This window comes from Sceloporus occidentalis, unplaced genomic scaffold (genome assembly GCF_023333645.1).
Source record: "Sceloporus occidentalis isolate IW3139 unplaced genomic scaffold, rSceOcc1.0.p SCAF_2, whole genome shotgun sequence".
NCBI lineage: Eukaryota > Metazoa > Chordata > Lepidosauria > Squamata > Phrynosomatidae > Sceloporus > Sceloporus occidentalis.
In genome coordinates this window covers 7154411-7174023 of record NW_028316982.1, presented here as the reverse complement: position 1 = coordinate 7174023, position 19613 = coordinate 7154411, and the positions used below count along the sequence as shown (strand labels likewise).

General features: G+C 42.5%; 1 protein-coding gene across 1 annotated transcript in view; it reads left to right on the top strand.

The window, feature by feature from the left end:
• The window catches only part of CLDN1 (claudin 1), a 40462-nt gene that overhangs the window by 17007 nt on the left and 3842 nt on the right, over positions 1-19613 (top strand). The window contains exons 2-3 of the mRNA XM_089508680.1: positions 17730-17894; positions 18724-18808. Coding sequence (XP_089364806.1) covers positions 17730-17894; positions 18724-18808 — 250 coding nt within the window. The remainder of the gene's footprint in view (positions 1-17729; positions 17895-18723; positions 18809-19613) is intronic.

Below are 19613 nucleotides of genomic sequence, written 5' to 3'. Positions count from 1 at the left end.
CTGTTTGAAATTGTGATTGTCAAATATATATATATATATATATATATATATATATATATATATATAGTGTCGTGGAGTGAAATTTGCTCTGTACGATTGCTTCCTTGGAGAAATATTCATGGTACAATTGTTGTGAAATCCACGATTGCCATGAAATCCACAATGATTCAAAATAATTGTTAGCTCAATAGGTTCATGTAATAAAACTTTTGTTAGTGTCTTCCTTTTTCATGAGTATGGAAGATTACATAGCCCCGTCACGTTTTTGTCTCAAGGAAATACACTCAACCTAGCCATTAGGCAGTGGGAAATCTCCAGGTTGGGTAGAGATAATATATATCTTTCATGAATTGCTCCTGATGCTGCTTGCAAGTCTCAGTCTCTGTACCTGGTGAAACCTTTCTCTTTGTCCTTCTTCCATGCCAGTTTTAGCAGCTTTTGTGATGTGTTCACTGAGGGCTGTGCAAGTCTCTGCTTGCCTTCTGGGAAACACCTCTTCATGGAATGTCAGGTCTTTGTATGGTTCAGCAACCAGATCCCAGGGCTGCATTGCTCTCTCCATCCAAAACACCTCATGTTCCAGTCTTCTGGCATATCTTCCCCAAGGCTTAGCCAATAACAGTATGTGGTGCCTGGCTGCTACTGTGTGCCATGCTTAGCTTTTGAGCTGGTTCTTTGGATTTCTGGTACTACAAATGAAACACCACTATCTGCCAGGGGGACAGTTTTCCATCTTGCAGTGGAAAATAGAAGCAAAAAAACCTTTATTGTGGCATTTTTAGAGTCTGGCAGTGATGCATTACAGGCAACAAAGGCTCTGTCTGAATGGGTCAAATAGCCTCCACCTGTTCCATTGGCAGGGAAACCATATGATGCACAGTCCAAAACCTGGTTCTGGTTTGAGCAGACTGAACCATGTCCAGCTGAGTCAGCATCAGAACCCCAGTTTCACCCTCCTCCTCTCCTTCTTTTTGTGTACCTTCAAGTCACTTCCAACTTATAGCGAGCCTATCATGGGGTTTTCTTTTCAGGATTTGTTCAGAGGAGATTTAGCCATTGCCTTCTCCTGAGGCCGAGAGAGTGTGGTTTGTCCAAGGTCACTGAGTGGGCTTTATGGCTGAGTGGGGAACTGAACCTTAGTCTCCAGAGTCAAAGTCCAGCACTCAAACCTTTATGCTACAGTGTCTCTCTCCGCTTACTCTGAATTACAACAATCACCCAGTTGCACTGGATCTTGTAACAAGATCCTGGGCTCTCCATTCTGATGCCAGGCAGAATGGCAGAGGATTAATTGGTACTGTCTCTGGCAAATCAAGATAGTTGGAGGGTATGCAATTATCTGTAGCTCATTACTGTATAATAAGGGCATAACAAAGTATTATATTCAAAAATTAACATTGAGAATTGCGGATGCTGCTATAGTTTTGGCATAACAAGTAATTTTGTGTAGTTACCCTTTTAACATTAACATTTAAAGTCATTCTTAGGCATTTTCTGAGCAGGATTTTACATGTTTAATGGTATCCTTTTATTAACCCCAAGTGGTATATGTAAGATATGGAAAGGAAAGAGAAGTAGAACATGCCACCTTTCCTTTCTCTCCCCCTCCCCCTCTTTCTTCCTTGCTTTCTTTCTGCAGTATTAAGAAATTTATTTTTTAAGTTTTGCAAGAAGTTATCTTCTAGGTTACTTTTGACAGATTCAGTGGTTGTCTGGCCTGAGAGCTGTGTGTGACACTTCACTTAGCAACCTGTAATGACCAGGGCAGCAGAAGATCAGCAAAAATAGCTTAGACAAGACCCCATGATTGGGTTGCTGTCATGTCACCATAAATTGGAAACAACTGGAAGGCACACAGTCACAACAACAAACAAAAACAAGTGAATTCTTCCCTGTTTGTATTAACTGCATAGCCAATATTTAAATAGATCTTCCATAGAAACCAAAGGCTGCATCTGCACTGCAAAATTAATGCAGCTTGACACTGTTTTAACTGCTAAGGTTCAGTGCTATGAAATTCATAAGATATTTAGCCTTCCCTATCACAGACCAATCACAGAGTTGTGATGCCACAACATACTACAAATTACCAGATTCCATAGCATTGAGCCATGACAGTTAAAGCAGTGTCAAACTGTATTAATTCTGCAGTGCAACTGCAGGCAGTCTACTTATTCAGCTGCATCAGAGAAAGTAGACCAAGTCTTTGAAAGTTTATGCTACAGCTTCTTTCGCTCAGTTCTGGTAGAGCTCTCTGACAGAGAAGGATAAATATCTCCCAAAACTACAAATTTCAGAATTCCACAGCAGTGAGCAGTGTAAATTGTGAAATGTTAAAACAGTACACTATACTGATTTATTTCACTTGCCAGAATCTCACAACTAGCATGGGATTTTTGGACACTGTATTCTTTTACAAAGGAACTGATCATTGTAGTCCAATAAAATAAAGTTCTCCACTCCGTGAATGCCTATTAACTTCTCCATCTGGAGAATAATCCAAGATATTTTAGGTTTTCTTGGCCTTCATCAGAACTTTAGATCATGCTTGGAAAATGCATAAGCGTGCTCCATAGTTGGGGTGTGTGTCCATGGGTTGTTTTGTTCCTATTTTATTTGCAAAAGCTACACCCTCTGAACCATCTTCAAAAGCCACCTCACATCCAGAGATCTTTAATTACAAACAGTGATCTTTAGTAGAAGAATTTGTCCTCCATTAAAGGGAGGAGAAGAGGGAGGGAACCAGAAGAAAGCAGGAAAAACTTCTGCTGCAGAAAATGATCTTTTTTGGGACATCCATTTTGAGAGCAACAAGTATGGGCCAAGATAAGGAACAAATTGCAGAAGGAAGGAGTGGAATGTACCAGAGCTAATAGTCATATCCTGTACTGTCAAAAACCCCTCATTTCAAAACAGGCGTGGAGAAAACTAATTCGTATTTTTGGTGGAAATTTGTGGGTGCCTTCATGTTGTTTCCATCTTATAGTGAGCTTAAGACGAACCCATCACAAGGTTTTCTTGGCCAGATTTGTTTAGAGGGAGGTTACCATTGCCTTCCTCAAAGGCTGAATGAGTATGACTTGCCTTAGATCACCTGGTGGATTGCAAGTACCAAGCAGGAGGAGAAATCCTACCTAACACTCAAATTATTTTGCCATACTGGTTCTGGTCTTAATAACAAGATTTCTTAAGAAAGCGTTTGCCCCATGGCCTTCCCCTGAGGATGAGAGAATGTGACATATCCAAGGACACTCAGTGGGTTTCCATGGCCAAGCGGGGATTTGAACCCTGGTCTTTTAAGAGAGTGCTTAACTTTATCCTTGATGACTTTTTACCATCCAGTTTCTTTTCCTTTAGCAGGAAAAAAAAAGATGCATATACCATTTTTCTCCACAGAGGTAAAGCATCTGGGGTCCATTTATTTATTTATTTATTTATTTATTTATTTATTTATAAATGAATAAATAAATAAAATGGCAAATTCTCCTAAAAGGAAGAGATTTGAATACTCTTTCTTCATGCCACTTCCCAAGTTTTTCTCCTACTTGCAACCTCCCAGGTCATCCTTTCATTTTGTTTCTGACTTCTGGGGTAAGGATGGAAATTATCAAAAATAGTGTAGAAATGATGGGAGGAAACTTGATTCTCAAGTGTTTGGGAAATCCTGATGAAGAGAATCCAGGACTGATGAAAATCTTCACCATTCAGAACATATCCTGCATTTTTTTAATGCAGAAAACTCCATATTTTCTGTTAAAAAGACAGTGTTTTCTGTGCAGAAAATATTTATGCTCACATAATAGCATCTTCATTTTTATACCACTTCATACTGCACTAGCAATCTCTAAGCAGTTTAAAACTATAAGCTAATGGCCCCCAATAATCTGGGTACTCATTTTGGCAACCTCAGAAAGATGCCAGGCTGAGTTGACCCTGAGCCCCTGGCTGGGATTGAACTCACAATCTTGTGTATTTGGCATTTAACTACTGCGCCACACAAAATGTGCCTAGAAAATGCTGTTTCCTAAGCAGAAAATTTTGTTCAATTTGTTGGCTCCTTCAAGAATGAAATTAATTAAAGATTACATTCCTAGTCAGATGTAAGTGCAATTATAGCATCATAGTGTAAGAAGAGACCCCAAGGTCCATCTAATCCAACCCTCAACAGTTGGCCAAAGAAAAACCTCCAAAGAAGAAGACTCCACCACCTTTCAAGGCAGCATCTTCGACTGTTGAACAGCTCTTACTGTCAGGAAATTCTTCCTAATGTTTATGTGGAACCTCTTTTCCTATAACTTGAACCCATTGTTCCATGTCGTAGTCTCTGGAGCAACAGAAAGCAAACTTGCTCCATCCTCAATATGACATCCTTTCAAATATTTAAACATGGCTATCATGTCACCCCTTAACCTTGTCTTCTCCAGGCTGAACATACTAGCAGCATCTTCCACTGTCAAACAATTCTTACCATCAGGAAGTTCTTCCTAATGTTTAGGTGGAATCTCTTTTTCCTGTAGTCTGAATCCATTGCATTCAAGTTAAAATCACTTGCACATAACATCTAATTTGCTGGCATGCGGCCGTGTTCATTTCCACCATGGGCTTCCCACATTATCTGGCTAGGCCATGAGTCACCATGAATCTTCCTTTCTGTCCCAGTGAGCATCAGTTTCACCTCCACCACATTCTTGGTTTCACTTGTCGTTCAGAGCTCAGAGAACTACCTGGAGTCTTAAGGAGTAGAAACACATGAATTTCCAGGTGCAAAAACATCTGAGAGTCTCATGAGGCATATCTCACACTTTAAGAATAGCAATTGATGAGATTTGGGGGCTGAATCCTATTGGTTAGTCCCAATGAGAGTATACTCATTGAATCAGCTGTTGCATAGTGATTCAACATGGTAAGTAATCCCATTGATTTAATGGGTCTGCTCTGGCTAGGATTATGAAAAGGATCCAGATCATCTTCTTTTTCTCTTTTAAATACATTCTTGATTAGAATTCACCAATGTTTGCAAATTTTCTTCATATTTGGGATGGGAGAAAACGTGATTTTTTTTTCATTTAAAAAAAAATTGTATAAGAGAAACAACAAGGTTTTGAGCTTTGAGTCTTTAGTCCTTAAAAGACTGGATTGGAATCTCTGGTGTATTCAGCCATTTCAGTGATGAAAAATAAGACTTCCCCTAAATATAAAAAACATTATTTTCAAAAGCAATTAACCAGTCTATAGAATGTAAACCATTTTAAAAAATTAAAAAGATGGGATATAAAAAAAGCAGTATTGTAGATCATAAGACCCATTGTAATTTCTTAACAAACTGGTAGAATAGGCAAAAATTCTCTTGATGGCCGAAGAGGACGGTGGGATCCATCCTACCCTTCCTAGGGAGGGAGTTTCGAAGCCTGGGAGCAGCCACCAGGAAGCCCTGTCTCCCTTCTTCCACCAAATAAGTCTGGAAAGGAAAGCAAACTGATAGAAGGGCTTCATATTGGGAGATACAGTCCTTCAGATATGTTGGACTAGGCAAGCTTTACAGGACTTGGCCAGAACTTTGAATTATGCCCAGAAATGGACCAGCAACCAGTGGAGCTATTGCCACAAGGGAGTTATACACTCCAGTTTACCATGTGATTGCAACTCTTTGCGCCTGTACAATGAGCATACAACCACAAGGGCACCACATATGCAACTGAATGTATCCATCCCACATAGGACCAAAGTGTCCAACCACCCTTTTAGGTAGACTCTACAGACATAGGACTTAATCACACTGTCTAGAAAAGTGGGATTTTAACAGAATAAAAGTGTCTTTGGCCAGTACTTATCAAATGGTGTCATGTCTGTCATGCTGCTGCTTTGCATTCCATCCATAACTGCAATGCACCTTTTCATTAACAGGGAAAACTCGTCAATAGGCTCTCAGTCTTGCTGCTATTCCATGGCCGCCTTCATGTGATAAATCCATTTGCTGCAGTTCTGCTTCTCAGGCAGCCCCATGATGTTAGTGGGCATGATTCTGTTCCATTCCTCCTTTCCCTTGAAGTGATCATGGTGGCCAACACTCTCTCGAAGCTGGCTGCTGTGTGCACATTCACACAGCAGCCAGCTTTGGGAAGCGGTTAGTGGCTGCAATCATTCCTCCAAGAAGGAGAAATTTGACAGTGTGTAAAATAGATCATGTGGCCATGGATTCCCAACGCGCTATTATAGGAGAAAGTGTGATAAGAAATGATGCCAAACCAGCATGGTTCCATTCTTAAACTAGCACAATTGTGACAGAAGAGCAGGCTGCTTTGATAAAGCCCATTGCCATGTTAGTTTGGAATATCAGTCAGCAAAGGGATCTTGTTGCATCCATGACACTGAGCGAAAGATATTGTAGCATAATTGTGGACTTGGTCTCCTTACTCAGATGTATGGAGTGAACTGATGCCCAGGAAGGACCTTTATAAACAGAGTGTATGAATAGTCATAAAAACCATAGAATCATAGAGTTGGAAAAGACCACAAGGGTCATCTAGTCCAACCCACCTGCCATGCAGGAACTCTCAATCAAAGCATCCCTGACAGATGGCCATCCAGCCTCTGTTTAAAGACCTCTAAGGAAGGAGACTCCACTACACTCCGAGGGAGTGTGTTCCACTGTCGAACAGCCCTTACTGTCTGGAAGTTCCTCCTAATGTTGAGGTGGAATCTCTTTTTCTGTAGCTTGTATCCATTGTTCCAGATCCTGTTCTCTGGAGCAGCAGAAAACAAGCTTGCTCTCTCTTCAATATGACATCCTTTCAAATATTTAAACAGGGCTATCATATCACCTCTTAACCTTCTCTATATCATGGTTACAACAATTCTTTGCTGTTGGATTTGCCATTAATTCTGCAGGGCCTCTGGCAAAGCATAACAATTATATGGGAGATATATTTTTACACAGCTGTCTGGGATGCATGAGCTCTAGAGACCCACTGTCTTTCAGCCATACTACTGACTTGCAACATGTGTGGCCTCAGGGTAGCGTGAGGTTCCTCTCTGGCCATCTGGCCAGTTGGTGATCCTTGTTTACTCAACCCGGAGGTGGCAGGCGTGTTACAGGAAGTCATCCGTTGGGTCCAAGATTGGTGCACACCAATGACTTGAGCGTGTGATAAATACTGGGTTTGGCTTCAAGTCATCTTAAAAATATGTTTTGCTGACAATTAGCTTTTTTTTTTTTTTTTTTTTGGTTCTGCAACCCATTTCCTGTGTAGGATATTTTTTTTCTTCCCCCCCCAAAAAAACATTTTAATACGTTGCTTCAAAAGTGGGCGTTCTGGTTTGTTCTGAGTTTAGGTTTTCATGTTTTGTTTTGTTTTACAACAGGCATCAAAGGTAACTACAAAAGATAAGAAAACCTGCTGGCACTTGGCAGGATTTTTGGGGAGAGAAAGAGGGAAGGAATTTATGAAAAATGGGTGAGGCTTCCAGCCATGTTCATTTTCAGACTGGACTTGAGATAAATTGGTCCAGAGCAGGTATGGTCAATAGGGAGGGCACCCAAGGGCCACTTTTCTGACCCTGGAACCCTTCAGGGGCCACATAGACTGCCAAAAATACCCCCAAATGAGCAAAAAGCCAAACTAAGGCGCGTTACAGACTGCCTGAAAACGGCGGTCTGCCAGCGCTGTCATTTGCGACGGCGAGGAGCCCCAGCGGCCAAACCGTGAGGCTCCTCGGCGCTGCAAAAAAGAAGCCCCCAAATGGTGCTTCTTCTTGCGGCGCACTAATGACGCTGCAAGGCCCCAATGACACACTTGTGATGTAATTAGCGCCGTGCAACATGTGGATGTTAAGTGTCCGCTACATCAAGATGGCGTCACCCGTGTAGAACGGGCGCCGCCATTTTGTACGTGCCGCGCACATACTAGGGTTAGGGGCATCTGGAATGGACGCCCCTTCCTAACCCTAGTACATGCTCAACGCGTACTTTACACCCGTTTGTAACGGGCCTTTGCCAGGCTTACATTCTGCTTCTGATGTGATATTTGTTTGATATTAAAAAGGCCCCTAAACTATTTTAAAAGATGAATCACAGACTTTGGAGGTTTTCAGTAGTGGCAATTCAAGCTTTTTAGAGGGACAGAGAGTTCATCTACACAGGACAAACAAAACAGTCTCACCCCAACCCTGATTTGAGTGTGGACTGTTTTCTCAATGTAAGGCCAGTTCTGCACCAAATATGTATCATACCAGTCTTAAATGAGTTTAAAATAACTTACCTTTTGCTCTGGATTTTGCAGGAAAACCTGGAGCACTTCATAGTGATATTGGGTGGCTGTCTACACACACGTCCCCGCTGTCATTTGCTGTCTCCACCAATACACTCTGTCTGAGGTCACAACAAGGTGCCCAGCCATGTGAGCAATGCTCGCCACCTCGTTTCTGACCCCAGAAAACGCCACAACCCATTTCTGCCCAAAGGTACATCCCCCCCTTAGGGTGTCACCTGGTACAGTCCACAATCCCTGCACCCTGAAGTGACTCCCCTGGTGTAGACAAGTCCAGAGAAAGAGTGGTCCAGAGCAATGGTTTATAGGCTGCCCTTACAGCTAGTTCTCCATGGGGAGACTCCCTAGAGGTAAGAAGAACCCTTAAGTCAATGCCAAGGTACACGATCTCCATTGTCTTCTGAGCTTTGATGTCCAATGTGGAAAGTACAACACAGACCAGAAAGAAATCTAAATTGTAGTTGAGTGCCTTCAAATCAGGTTCTTCTCATGATAGCTCTTCTTCTCTGGCCAGCTGTGACCCCACCACTGTGGCAGATGTGTCTCCTCTATTCTGTCAGCTTGCCCTGAGCTGATGTTGCAGGTTATATATCACTCTTCCTCCCTTGCACAGTAATGTAGGTGCATTAGAGAGAGAGAGAGAGAGAGACCTTTCAGTGGTACAGTGGAGGAATCAGGGGTGTATTCCTCCACTGGCAGGGAGATGACTAGATAACCCTTGGTCGCTTCCACCTTTATGGCTGAGAGCCTGCATCCAGGAGAGATAGAGTGAAATGTTGAGCTCATGGAATTGTGTGGTGGTTGTTGAACACTGTCTCTTTAATGAAATTTGATGATGAGCAACTGACTGCACCAAATGCTGGAAACCATGCCCTATGAGGAGTGACTTAGGGAGATGGATGTATTTAGCCTGGGGAAGAGAAGGTTAAGAAGGGATATAATAGCCATGTTTAAATATCTGAAAGGGAGAATAGAGTGAGCTTGTTTTCTGCTGCTCCAGTGACTAGGACACAGAGCAGAGGATGCAAACCAAAAGAAAAGGAGATTCCACTTCAACAGATTCCTGGTGGAAAGAGCTGTTTGCCAGTGGAAGATGGTGCTTCAGAGGGTGGTGGATTCTCCTTCTTTGGAGGTTTTTAAGCCAAGGCTGGGTGGCTATCTGCCACAGGGAGGGCTCTAATTGTGTTTTCCTGCATGGCAGAAAGGAATTGGATTGGAGCTATCCTGTCCAATTCTTGGGGTCTCTTCCAATTCTATGAACCTATGATTCTGGATCCAGTGCACAATACACATCTGTACACAGTACAGCACAATATACAGGTGGACACATGCACTATGGCACCTTGTGTGCAAACAGACTTCCACAACAGTGTACTGGATATATCCATGGAACATCAAACAAAATTGTCCAGCTGTTTTCTTGGGGAAACCTATGGTTGGATATTTAGTCTTCTCTGTCAGAGAGATCTGGTGTGACAAAAAACTACAAATTTCAGAATTCCATAGGATAGAGCCATGGAAGTTAAGGCAGTGTCACACTGCATTAATTCTGCAGCATGGTGGACATAGCCAGATTCTATGATTTTCTGATGCTTCCCACAACTCTTCACTAATCACAGAATGAATGTTGAAGGAAGCAAAGAGTAATTGCAACTATCTTCTTCTTGCTGCAAGAAAGCCTTTACAAATGATCCAGTTTTCGAAGACTATTCACAATTCGAGAGATATTCTGTGAAAAATTCACATGTGGTTGTTTTGTGCAGGAAAAAAAGCATTTTCTGTGCAGAAAATAATATTTCTGCATAGAATGTTTAAAAATCTATTTTAAACTTATTATTGCTATTAAATATGCTTTTAACTCATTTAATTATTCTATTATTTTAAACTTTGTAACTTGTTTTGTGCTTTTTGTAAGCTGCCCTGAGAGCTTTAATATAGAATGGGGTATAAATATTTTAAATAATAATAATAATAATAATGCAGCTACTCCTGAAACTCTCTGAATCCTGGCCCCAGTCTTCAGAAGTTAACAATTTAAAGCCAGCACCCAAAGCAAAACTCTTTTACTAGATGAATCACCATGGCTGATCTAAACATGCCTGGACAGCTTCTTTGCTGGCAGAACACGAGAGAGCAAACAACAATATCTGGTTCTGAGAAAGGGTGTGTACCTTTAAGGGATGAGGATGCCAGGAGATCTGCTTTGCTTTTTGTTTTGAACTGCCTGGATGTTCTCTCCTGATGCTGCTGAAACCTAAATATGTTAGCTCAGTAATATTCCCAGTGGACAGAGTGGGACTCTGGAGCTGGAAACTTGTTGATGTCTGTACAGGCCATAATAAATCAGCCTCCCTCTGTTCCCTTGCTGGGCAACCTGGGTGATCCAAAGCTTGGTTCTAGTGCAATCTGACCAGAGAAGAGCCAGCTCATTCAACACCAGAATTAGGTTTTACATCTCTTACCACTTGTTTTCAAAAGTCCCCAGTTCCTCCAGATCTTTCTGGGAGATCCAGAGCCCTCCATTCTGATGCTAGGTGACTGTCTACACATGCATTCTGCTGAGCGGCTGCTGTTGCTGTTAGTCTCTTGGTCTGAGGATAGAACAAGATGCCCAGCCATGAGACTGTTGCTGGGTGCCTGTTCTAACTTCAGAGCAAAGCTACCCACAACGGCGGCACACATATCAGGCAACTCAGCAGGAGATGCATGTAGTTAGATGCCCAATGTCAAAATGGAGGACTTTGCAACAGGTTAGAGTCAGGACAATTCCAGGGCTAGGATACTCTGGGCTGATCCATGCCAGTGTAGACAGGGTCTTCAGCATGCAAAAGCTTACCTACATAAGCAGCTGGATAGATAGCAATAGCACTTTACATTTCTATACTGCTTCATAGTGAACTAAGCACTCTCTAAGTGGTTTACAATGTGTTAGCCAATTTTCCCCAACAAATTAGGTACTCATTTTACTGACTTACGAAAGGATGGAAGGCTGAGTCAACCTGGATCCCTATAGGTTTGAAGGAGGAAATTCTGTAAAGACGATGGTTCAGTTACAGGATAGATTTGAACCCCAATTATTCTTGAATGTCCACAGCTTTGCAAACCAATGTTATAGCTTTGGTCTGGCCCCTTACGGCTATTTAGATTCATCTGAGTCCTCATGTTGTTGTTGTTGTTTTTTAAAGACAATTTTAACTCTGTAATGCAATGTATTATTTTACAATGTGTTTGATGTTTATATTTTATGCTTTATATGCATTACTTTTTGTAAAGGTGTACGGCTATACTGTACTAAATAAACTTATTTACTTACCTATAGGTTAGAACTCACAATTTTGTGGCTGCAGCATTGGCATTTAACCATTGTTCCACCAGGGCTCCCTTTTTGCACACTTTTGTGTAATGCAGAATCTGCACATTTAGTTCAGGTTGTAGAGGCAGTTTGTGCATGCAGGTGCATTGTACGTGCAGAGTTATTCATCTATTCATTTATATTCCATTTCTGTACCAATATAGTGGCTGACAGTATAGGCTGAAGGTCTATCTAAATGAAAGAGCTGTTTGACAGTGGAAGATGTCTCTTTCTTTGGAGGTTTTTAAACAGAGGCTGGATCGCCATCTGTTGGGAGTGCTTTGACTGTGTATTCCTGCATGACAGGGGTTTGGGCTATATGTCGTTTAGGGTCTCTTCCAACTCTATGATTCTATGAAAATGTCTTTACCTGCCAACAAAAAGAAAGCAAAGAGAGGCCAGCTAAGGGTGTCCTGAGAGAGATTCCACCAAGAGAGCCCTCTCTTCTGTCCTCGCCAGAGAGGCCTGGGAGGGTGGTGGGGCAGAGAGAAAGCATCATCCAAAGATAGTAAACTCATGCAATCTCTTATAGAGAGGAACAGTCCTTCAGTCTGTCTGCATAGGGCTTTACTGGTCATAATCATCAGAAGCACACTGAGAGGGCTTTCAAATCATTTCTGACTTATGGCAACTCTAAGGTGAACCTATCATGAGGGGTTTTTTTTTTGGCAAGATTTCTTCAGAGGAGGTCGTCCATTGCCTTCCCCTGAGGCTGACAGAGTGTGACTTGCCCAAGTAGGTTTAATGGCCAAGTTGGGAACTGAACCCTAGAAACAAGAAATCTCAAAATGAGATTATCAACACAAAAACAATTTAAAACATACAATTAACAATATACTATTAAAAAAAAACCCAAACCATTAAGGTGTTTAAAGACTCAGAGGTGAAAAAACAAACATAAAGGGGTTTCAGGAGGATTCTCTTCACCAACATTTGCTGAGACTCAAGAAGTTTCTTTTTCATCTCCCTGCAAAGTCTCCAAATATTGGAGCTCCAGGCTCAGTGCAGTTGCCCAACCTTGTTGTACACTATGGACAAAGACTCTGGTTATTACAGTGAAAGTCTTACAGACGTCTCTTCTGATGCAATTTTTGGATGAAGGAGATAAGGAGCAGATTCAGAGCCTGAGTTAGATTAGATAAGGCAGGACAATGGCATTGCAATGGAGGAGGTGAACAGAACATTCTTGCCCAATGCAGGAACAGCACAAGGCAATCGGCATTACTCAGACCACAGGAATGTCCATGAGCTGAGACAAATTGGTGGTCTCCACCTCATTCCATGTACTCCTCAGGTTGATTCAGCATTCTCCTAGCATCATAAGAGTTGGATGGGACTGCAAGTGCCATCCAATCCTCTTCTATACTGAAATATGACACATGAAAGATGCCCATCCAACCCAATGATCTCCAGAAATGGCAAGTCCACCACCCTCTGTGGCAGTCCATTCTTAAATACATCTTAGGGTATATCCACACTGCCAAATTATAGCAGCTTTACACCACTTTAACTGCCATGGCTCTGTCCTATGGAATCCTGGTCAGGTCTTCAGCCTGGTCTGTCAGAGCTGTGATGCCTGTCAAAGAGCTGTGGATTCCCATGATTCTGTGGTGTCAAATTGCTTTAATTCTGCAGTGCGGACACATCCTTAGAATCAGGACGTTCTTCCTAAAGTTTAGGAGGAATCTCTTTTTTTGCAATTTGAATCTATTAGTTGATGTTCTAGTCTATGGAGCTTCTCAAGGCAGAAGGAGCATACGTAAGGTGCTCTGATCTCAGGGGCACATCCTGAGACCTGACCTCTCTTCTCTGATCCTCAGAAGAAGAGGAGAATCTCAAGGAAAGAGTGCTATCTTGAAAGGGGGAGGAATGGGAGGAGGCGTTGCAAGGTGAGAATGTTGCTTTGTGAACATGTGTGTATGTTTTCTTCATGTGTTAAATGTGGTGGTTTTTTGGTTTTGTTTTGCTTTTTTACTTGAATACCATACATGCCATTGATGTAACTGCCTGGGATTGTGGTGGAGTCTGGAGGTTTTTAAGCAGAGGTCGGTTGGCCATCTGTCACACAGAGGGCTTGGATGGTGTCTGCACTTGGATGGTGCAGAAAGGAGTTGGAATGGATGGGCCTTGGAGTCTCTACCAACTCTGTGGCTCTATGATTCTATGAATATTTCAGGCAGAACAACACCACACAATGACATCACAAGGGGCTATCCTGAGATCTCATGTTTTGGCCCTGAGGTCTCAAGGCCTGGGATAGTCCTGACCTGGTTACCCTAATCACACTCCACATTTGGGTGGCAGGTTCTAATTCTGATGGTCATGACCTATAAAGCTTTAAACAGAATGTACCCAGACTATCTGAAAGATGGTATTTCCCCATACAAACTTGCCAGTCCTAAGATCTACAAAGAAGAGCTTTCCCTTGGTCCCACCACCATCACAAACTCTCTTGGTGAGGATACAAGAGAAAGAGCCTTCTCAGTGGTTGCTCCTAGCCTCTGGAACTCCTTTCCACAGGAGCCTAGACTGGTGCCCTGTGTGTTTTCTTTTTGCCAGTGGGAAAAGACATTTCTGTTTCAGTAGGCTGTTAATATGTAATCATGCCATGGAGGCTTTTTTTAAAGGGGGAGGGTTTTTGTTTTTTTACATTCTTGCATGCTTTTAAATAATTTTCTATTGTTTTAATTGTAGCTTTTAAAATTGTTTTTAAAACTGCACTGTTGATTTTAATTGATTTCCTTCTCTGAAACAATTTGGGTCCCACTCTAGGAGAAAGGTGGCAAGGAAAACAAACAAACAAATAAATAAAAAATGGTATCACAGTGATCTAGAAAGGGAGTTGCATTGTAACAGATACTCATCCCCAGACATTTATGCCAAAGGAGCAGCTCTTAAAACAGGTCTTACATGGATGAGTGGTGTATATTTTGGGATGTGTAATCCATCCCTACTCCTTAGACAATGGAGGAGTAGTTAGGCTGTCCAATCATATTAACAGCCAAACTTTTTATATACCTACACACTGAGTTCAACAAGGTTTCCTCCCAACTAGGTCAGTGTGGGAGTTTGGCTGCGGGTGAGGTCCTCCCACATTTATAGCACTATGATTCCACTTCAATTGAAGTGGCACCAACCTACCGAATCCTAGGATAAGCTGTTCATGAAGGGACATGTAGAATGACAAGCCAGAAAGTTCCAGTTTCTCATCAAATTACAAACTGCAAGCTCTGAAATCCCTTGAGAGATAACAATAAGGTACTCACCAGCAGTGGCGTACCTAGTATATTTGACACCCTGTGCAGATCATTTTTAATACCTCCTCCTCTCTCCAACAACCTTTTCCAGGTCTGTCAGAGCTGCTGGCCAGACAAGAAAGGGAGAAGACGTGCTTTCCTGCCTGGCCAGCAGAGTAACCAGACCTGGAAGACAGCCCCTTCTCCATGGTGTCACCCAGTGTAGTCCACACCTCCTGTGTTCTCTTAGTGGTGCCTCTACTCAACAGATAGGTGATGCTTGTGTGAATGGGACCAGAGCCCAAGCTGCCCTGGTGGCACAGTGGTTGAATGCCGATACTGCAGGTACTCACTCACAAGCCAGAAGGTTGTGTGAGTTCAATCCCAGCCAAGGGCTCCAGGGTTGACTTAGCCTAGCATCCTTCTGAGGTTGCTAAAATGAGTAACCAGCTTGTTGGGGGCAATTAGCTTTCACATTGTATACTTCTTAGGGCAGAGGTAGGCAACCTGCGGCCCGCGGGCCGGATGCGGCCCGGCAAGGCCTTGGGACCGGCCACTGCCCGGTCCTGCCACCGATTGCCGCCGGAGCCTTTGGCCTCTTGTGTGAGGGCGTGGGGCCTTTGGCCTATCAGGAGGAGGCAGGCAAGGGGGGCAAGCGGCGGGTAAGGGGGGCAATTGTCTATAGAAGCCTCAGAAACATGCATTTATATTAACATTTTTTAAAAAATCAGCAATTTTTTTCGCGTGCCCTCCATTTTTTAAAGTGTCCTCCATTTGAAAATTTTGTCCTACATTTGTCCCAGCTTATTTATTTATTTAATTTTTTAAAATTTATTTAATTATTTATTTTTTGGCTTCGGTCCCCCAGTTGTCTGAGGGACAGCAACCCAGCCCCCGACTCAAAAAAGTTGCCTACCCCTGCCTTAGGGAGTGCTTAAGCGCATTGTTAAGTGGTATAGAAATGTACTTCCTATTGCCATTGCTATTGACCCATAGGATTATTTCTCAAAAGGAGAATTCTATGTAGCATGTCTCTATTTGGGGCCAAAAAATGAGGGGTGATTGTCATACAATTCTATGATTCCCTCCTTATGTGGACCACATGTAGCATGTTGGGGCTTTAAAAACATTTTTGAGTGCCACATATGGCCCACATAAGGATGGAAAGTCAATTCAAAAAATGGTCAAAATCCCTGTTTTTCACATGTGGGGGAATAATGGACTGACAAGAATCTTTGCAGTTTGGAACTTCTTATTTGCAAAATTTGCTTACATGGCTGTTTATGCCTTTTCTGGTCAGGAAGAACCTTCTTCCATGGAGAAAACAATATTTCAGCATATAAACACTGTATTCTGTGGAGAAAATAATATTTTTTTCATAGAATAGAATGTTTTCTCACAGAAACACCTGCTTTTTTTACAAAGAACAAACACATTGAAATTTTGTGCAGAACAAGTCCCTAATTGTGAATAGGCTTCAAAAATTGCATGGTTTTCAAAGAATTTCTTGCGGCAGGGAGAAAATGGCTAAGATTCTTCATTGCTTCCTTTGAGAAGAAAATCAGTGAAGAATTTCATCCCTAGAGCCACAGGCTGCATTCCCCTCATCACTGAATTGCAAAGCTATAGAAAAATCTTTCCATGCAAGGTCTGTGATTTGGTCGAGCCCAGACTTTGAATCCAGAAGGACCCAAGTCCAATGGACATAGAATCATAGAATTATAAAATCATAGAGTTGGAAGAGACCATGCAGGAAATCACAATCAAAGCATCCCCGACAGATGGCCATCCAGCCTCTGCTTAAAGACCTCCAAAGAAGGAGACCCTACTACCCTCCAAGGAATTGTGTTCCACTGTCGAACAGCCCTTACTGTTAGGAAGTTCCTCCTAATGTTGAGGTGGAATCTCTTTTCCTGCAGTTTGCATCCATTGTTCCGGGTCCTGTTCTCTGGAGCAGCAGAAAACAAGCTTGCTCCCTCCTGAATATGACACCCCTTCAAATATTTAAACAGGGCTATCATATCACCTCTTAACCTTCTTTTCTCCAGGCTAAACATCCCCAGCTCTCTAAGTCGTTCCTCATAGGGCATGGTTTCCAGACCCTTCACCATTTTAGTCACTCTCCTTTGGACACACTCGTTTCTCCACATCCTTTTTAAATTGTGGTGCCCAGAACTGGGTGCAATATTCCAGGTGGGGCCTGACCAGAGTAGAATATAGTGGCACTATTACTTCCCTTCATCTAGACACTATACTTTTATTGATGCAGCCTAAAATTGCATTGGCCTTTTTAGCTGCCGCATCACACTGTTGATTCATATTCAATTTGTGGTCTACTTGGACTCCTAGATCCCTTTCTGAAAGGCATGTTTCAGGGGTGCTTCAGTTGTGTCTTCCTGCATGGGAAGGGGTTGGACTACATTGCCCTTGTGGTCCCTTCCAACTCTCAGATTCAGTGATTCTATGACTCAGTCTAGCTGGACAAACATCTGGTAGAAGATGAGAAATGGTTTTGTGTTTTTTTCTGTCTGAAAACCTCAAGATCCTAAAACTCCTGAGATACAGAACCAACAATACTGGGTAGGTTGGCGAAGGTTCTGACTTAGGGTCAAGCTAAATGTTAAAAAGAGTGTGTGTTCTCAAGGATAAACCTGTTTTTTCTTGACAACGCAATTTCCTCAAAGATGCACACCTGAGCAATGAGATCTGAAAATTAATCCCACATTTATCTGAAATGTAAGGTACAGAAGTGACAGAAATCATATGCAATAACAAACTGACATCTTCCTCCACCTTAGGGAGCATCTTTTCTACAAATACGTTCAATGTAACATCTAGTTTGAACTGGTTTGAACCTTGTGTGTTCTTTTGTAGGCAGCTTGCAGGCAACACGTGCCTTGATGGTGGCCAGCATCCTTCTGGGCCTCATTGCCTCTTTCATTGCCATGATTGGAATGAAATGCATGAAGTGCATGGAGGATGATGAAGTGAAGAAGATGCGGATGGCTCTCCTTGGAGGCATCATCTTCCTTGTCTCAGGTGAGGAACATCATTCTTGTCTCAGGTTATAACCCCTCCCGAACCCCCATAGCTACACTCCTGATTTTGCCAAAATTCCTTTTTCATCTGTCCTGGGTACAATGGGAGATGATTGGATGTGGTGACAAATTTGACATCAGCAGAACTTCTGTTCACTTCAGAGCAGCCTAAACAATGAATTCCCCACCCTGTAGATGCTCCACTTGACACCCATGTCTATTTCCGCCCATGAGATCATGATCCAGTGGCATCTCTTGGGTTGGTGTCACCCCGGTGTTGTATCTCATAGCTGTCATCTATAGAGTTGGAGCTGCCAGGTCAATAGTTTCTCTGGAGTATAAATGGGTCTCTATGGAAAGGCTCTGATCTACTTGCCAAATACAGCAGGTGAACCAAAGCTCCCTAAGGGACTGCCCATGTCCTGGCTTGTTCGAGTCTACCGGCTTCATTTGCAAGTCACCAAAGGGTCCAGGTATCATTTGGCGATGGAAGAGGTCTCCAGGAATTTGCCATGGTGTGCTGACAGCATCCCTTCCAGCCTGACAGCATCCCTTCCCACTCCTTTGGGTGGGTAGATTGGGTCCTCCTCAGGACCATCAGTCTCTGGGAGTCCTAGTCTACCCATAGAGAGGTGTAATGGTACATTCCACACCAGAAGGCAGACACTTCCCTCTGAGGTGTCACCCAGTGTCTATATCTTCCACACCCCTTAGAAATTCCCATTCTATGATCCAACTTAGACCACAACCTGAAATGAGATCTGTATACCTCTCCTTTGAAGTCTCCCTTGTTGACTCACTTGTCTGTGCCTCTCTCTCCTCACCTACAGGATTTGCTGCCTTGGTAGCCACATCTTGGTATGGGCATCAAGTTGCTCAGGACTTCTTCAACCCATACACCCCTGTCAACACCAGGTAAAATGGGGCTTCTGTGTGACAGTACTGTACCGAAGGGTTTACACCAATCTCCCATTTGTCTCCAGAAATCATGAGATAGAAAGTTGCCCACCCTGACCGCTAGGATTGAAAAGAATATTCACAGCAATTTGTTTGCAGATGGAAAAGTAGGCATCTGAGCAGTTGGGAAACCCAGTGGAAAAGAATAACAGAGCTGGGAGCTTTTTGCTTTGTTTTATCCCCATTATAAAAATATCCTGAACTGTTTCAGAAGAATTATTCTGCAGAGACATACACATGAGTTTTTTTGCTCACAAAAACCCAGTTTTCTGCACACAAAAACAGGATGCTTTGCTGGTAAACCCCCACACACATTTATTTCTCCACATAATGGCTGGAGTTCATGACCACAATTACAAATGCATAACCTAGAGTTACTTGTTTGTAACTGATAGCATGTGTAGGGGTAAAATCAGAAAAGCCAAAGTGCAGAATGAGCTCAGGCTTGCTAGAGAGGTTAAGAACAATAAAAAGGGCTTTTGGGGGTACGCTCATAGGAAAAGGAAGAAGAAGGAAATCTTGGGACCACACTGCATGGAGAAGATGGTGATATTCTAACGGAGAATACAGAAAAGGCAGAACTACTCAACACCTTCTTTGCTTCATTCTTCTCACAAAAGGAAAAGGGTGATCAACCTGAAGAAAATGGAGCAGAGGATACAACTGGGGAAATGCAGCACAGAATAAGTAAAGAAGTAGTACAGGGATACCTCGTTAATCTAAAGAAATTTAAGTCTCTGGAACCAGATGAACTACACCCAAG